Source organism: Myotis brandtii, unplaced genomic scaffold (genome assembly GCF_000412655.1).
Source record: "Myotis brandtii unplaced genomic scaffold, ASM41265v1 scaffold1956, whole genome shotgun sequence".
Taxonomy (NCBI): domain Eukaryota; kingdom Metazoa; phylum Chordata; class Mammalia; order Chiroptera; family Vespertilionidae; genus Myotis; species Myotis brandtii.
In genome coordinates this window covers 598,647-600,186 of record NW_005357294.1, presented here as the reverse complement: position 1 = coordinate 600,186, position 1,540 = coordinate 598,647, and the positions used below count along the sequence as shown (strand labels likewise).

The window sequence follows — 1,540 nt, the reverse complement described above, 5'->3', positions numbered from 1 at the left end:
TGGGCCTGGCCCAGCACAGTGCCCTGGAGCCCGAGCAGCTGTGCCCCTGGCCACACACCTGCGGGCGCGGAGCGTCACAAAGCCGTTCCGGTCCAGCCATCAACGCTCTTCATCTCAAAGATGCAATAAGCTTCTCACTAGACTTTGTGATCTGACGCTCACATTTACATGAAAGAGACAAAAGTTAAGAATATTCAGGGTCATTTTAAAGGTGGCCGCGGTGGGGCACTTGCCCTGCAGGATTATCGAGGTGTGTGTGTGTGTGTGTGTCTTAAAGCTGCTTCGTGAGACAGACTCGGGGTGATGTTATACTTTTTCAGTAGCTTTTGCTTGTGAACTGACCTTTTAGCCACGAAGTGTCTCTTTTTAACTCGAATGCTTTTACCTTCAGACCCACTCTGTCCAGTAGTAACGTGTTCTCGTTGGGGTGTTTGTCACGTGGATGTGGTTCCCGGTAGTTGGGGCTCACTCAGCGTCTTTGTGTTTGTTCTTTATTTCTTACTGTGTCCTCCTGCTCGGCTTCGCTTTGTATCAGTCAGTCCTGTGTTTTTATTTCGTTTTTGTTGCACGTTTTGTGTCATTTCCTCCCTCGTTACATTGGAGATGCAGCAGGCCTCCTGGATTTATGACGTTTTGGCTCAGATGAGTGCTTTTGCCCCAAGTGACACGGAACGTTATTGCTCTAGCCCCGTTTACACCCCCCCCCCTTAGTTCTGTGGCCCCGTGTTCCACTCCGTGGGGGCAGAGCCAGGCAGGTTGGGGCTGCGTAGAGCAGCTGCCCCACCTCTGACCCTGCATGGGGTGGGCTCAGGAGAAGCCTGTGTCCAGGTTGGGGACCCAGGTGTGAGCCTGTGGGGCTGGGTGTGCGCGGCTCTCCATAGGCCTCGTGCTCCCCACCACACTGAGGGTGCAGTCGGGGCAGCCCTGGTGGTCTTTCCTCCTCGTCCTTCTACGAGGTGGGGCCACTGGTGCAGCAGCGCCTCTTCACTGCGCCTCCCCTCCTTCCTCCAGGCCCCGACCAAGAATGACAGGAGCACAGGTGAGCACCCGGGCGGCTGTGCTGGCCACATGCCTGAGGGTGGGCGGCTGCGGCGAGGGAACCAAACCTGTACCCACCTCCTCTCCCCCAGAGGGCAAGGCTCACAGGGAGCACCGCGAGAAGCTGGAACTGGTGGCTTCCTTCTCCTTCTTCGGCAACGTCATGTCCATGGCCAGCGTGCAGCTGGCAGGCGCCAAGCGGGATGCCCTGCTGCTGAGCTTCAAAGACGCCAAGGTGGGCGGTGGGCTTGGTGGGGTCCTGGGCACAGCGGTGGGTGGTGGTCGGCAGGCTGGGCAGAGCGCAGTGGCGGGTCGAAGCTCTGACCTGCTGCCCCCAGCTGTCTGTGGTGGAGTACGACCCGGGCACCCATGACCTGAAGACACTGTCTCTGCACTACTTTGAGGAGCCGGAGCTGCGGGTAGGCAGGCTGCGCCCCACCCCGTCTGACCCTCTTCCTCCCCCACCGCCCTGCCCTCGCCCGCCCCCTTGCTTCCCTCGAGG

At 59.2% G+C, this 1,540-nt stretch overlaps 1 protein-coding gene across 1 annotated transcript in view; it reads left to right on the top strand.

The window, feature by feature from the left end:
• CPSF1 (cleavage and polyadenylation specific factor 1, 160kDa) overlaps positions 1 to 1,540 on the top strand; it is a 21,064-nt gene that overhangs the window by 2,618 nt on the left and 16,906 nt on the right. Inside the window, exons 2-4 of the mRNA XM_014538699.1 lie at positions 712 to 1,039; positions 1,131 to 1,273; positions 1,377 to 1,527. Of these exons, the coding sequence (XP_014394185.1) occupies positions 712 to 1,039; positions 1,131 to 1,273; positions 1,377 to 1,527 (622 nt within the window). The remainder of the gene's footprint in view (positions 1 to 711; positions 1,040 to 1,130; positions 1,274 to 1,376; positions 1,528 to 1,540) is intronic.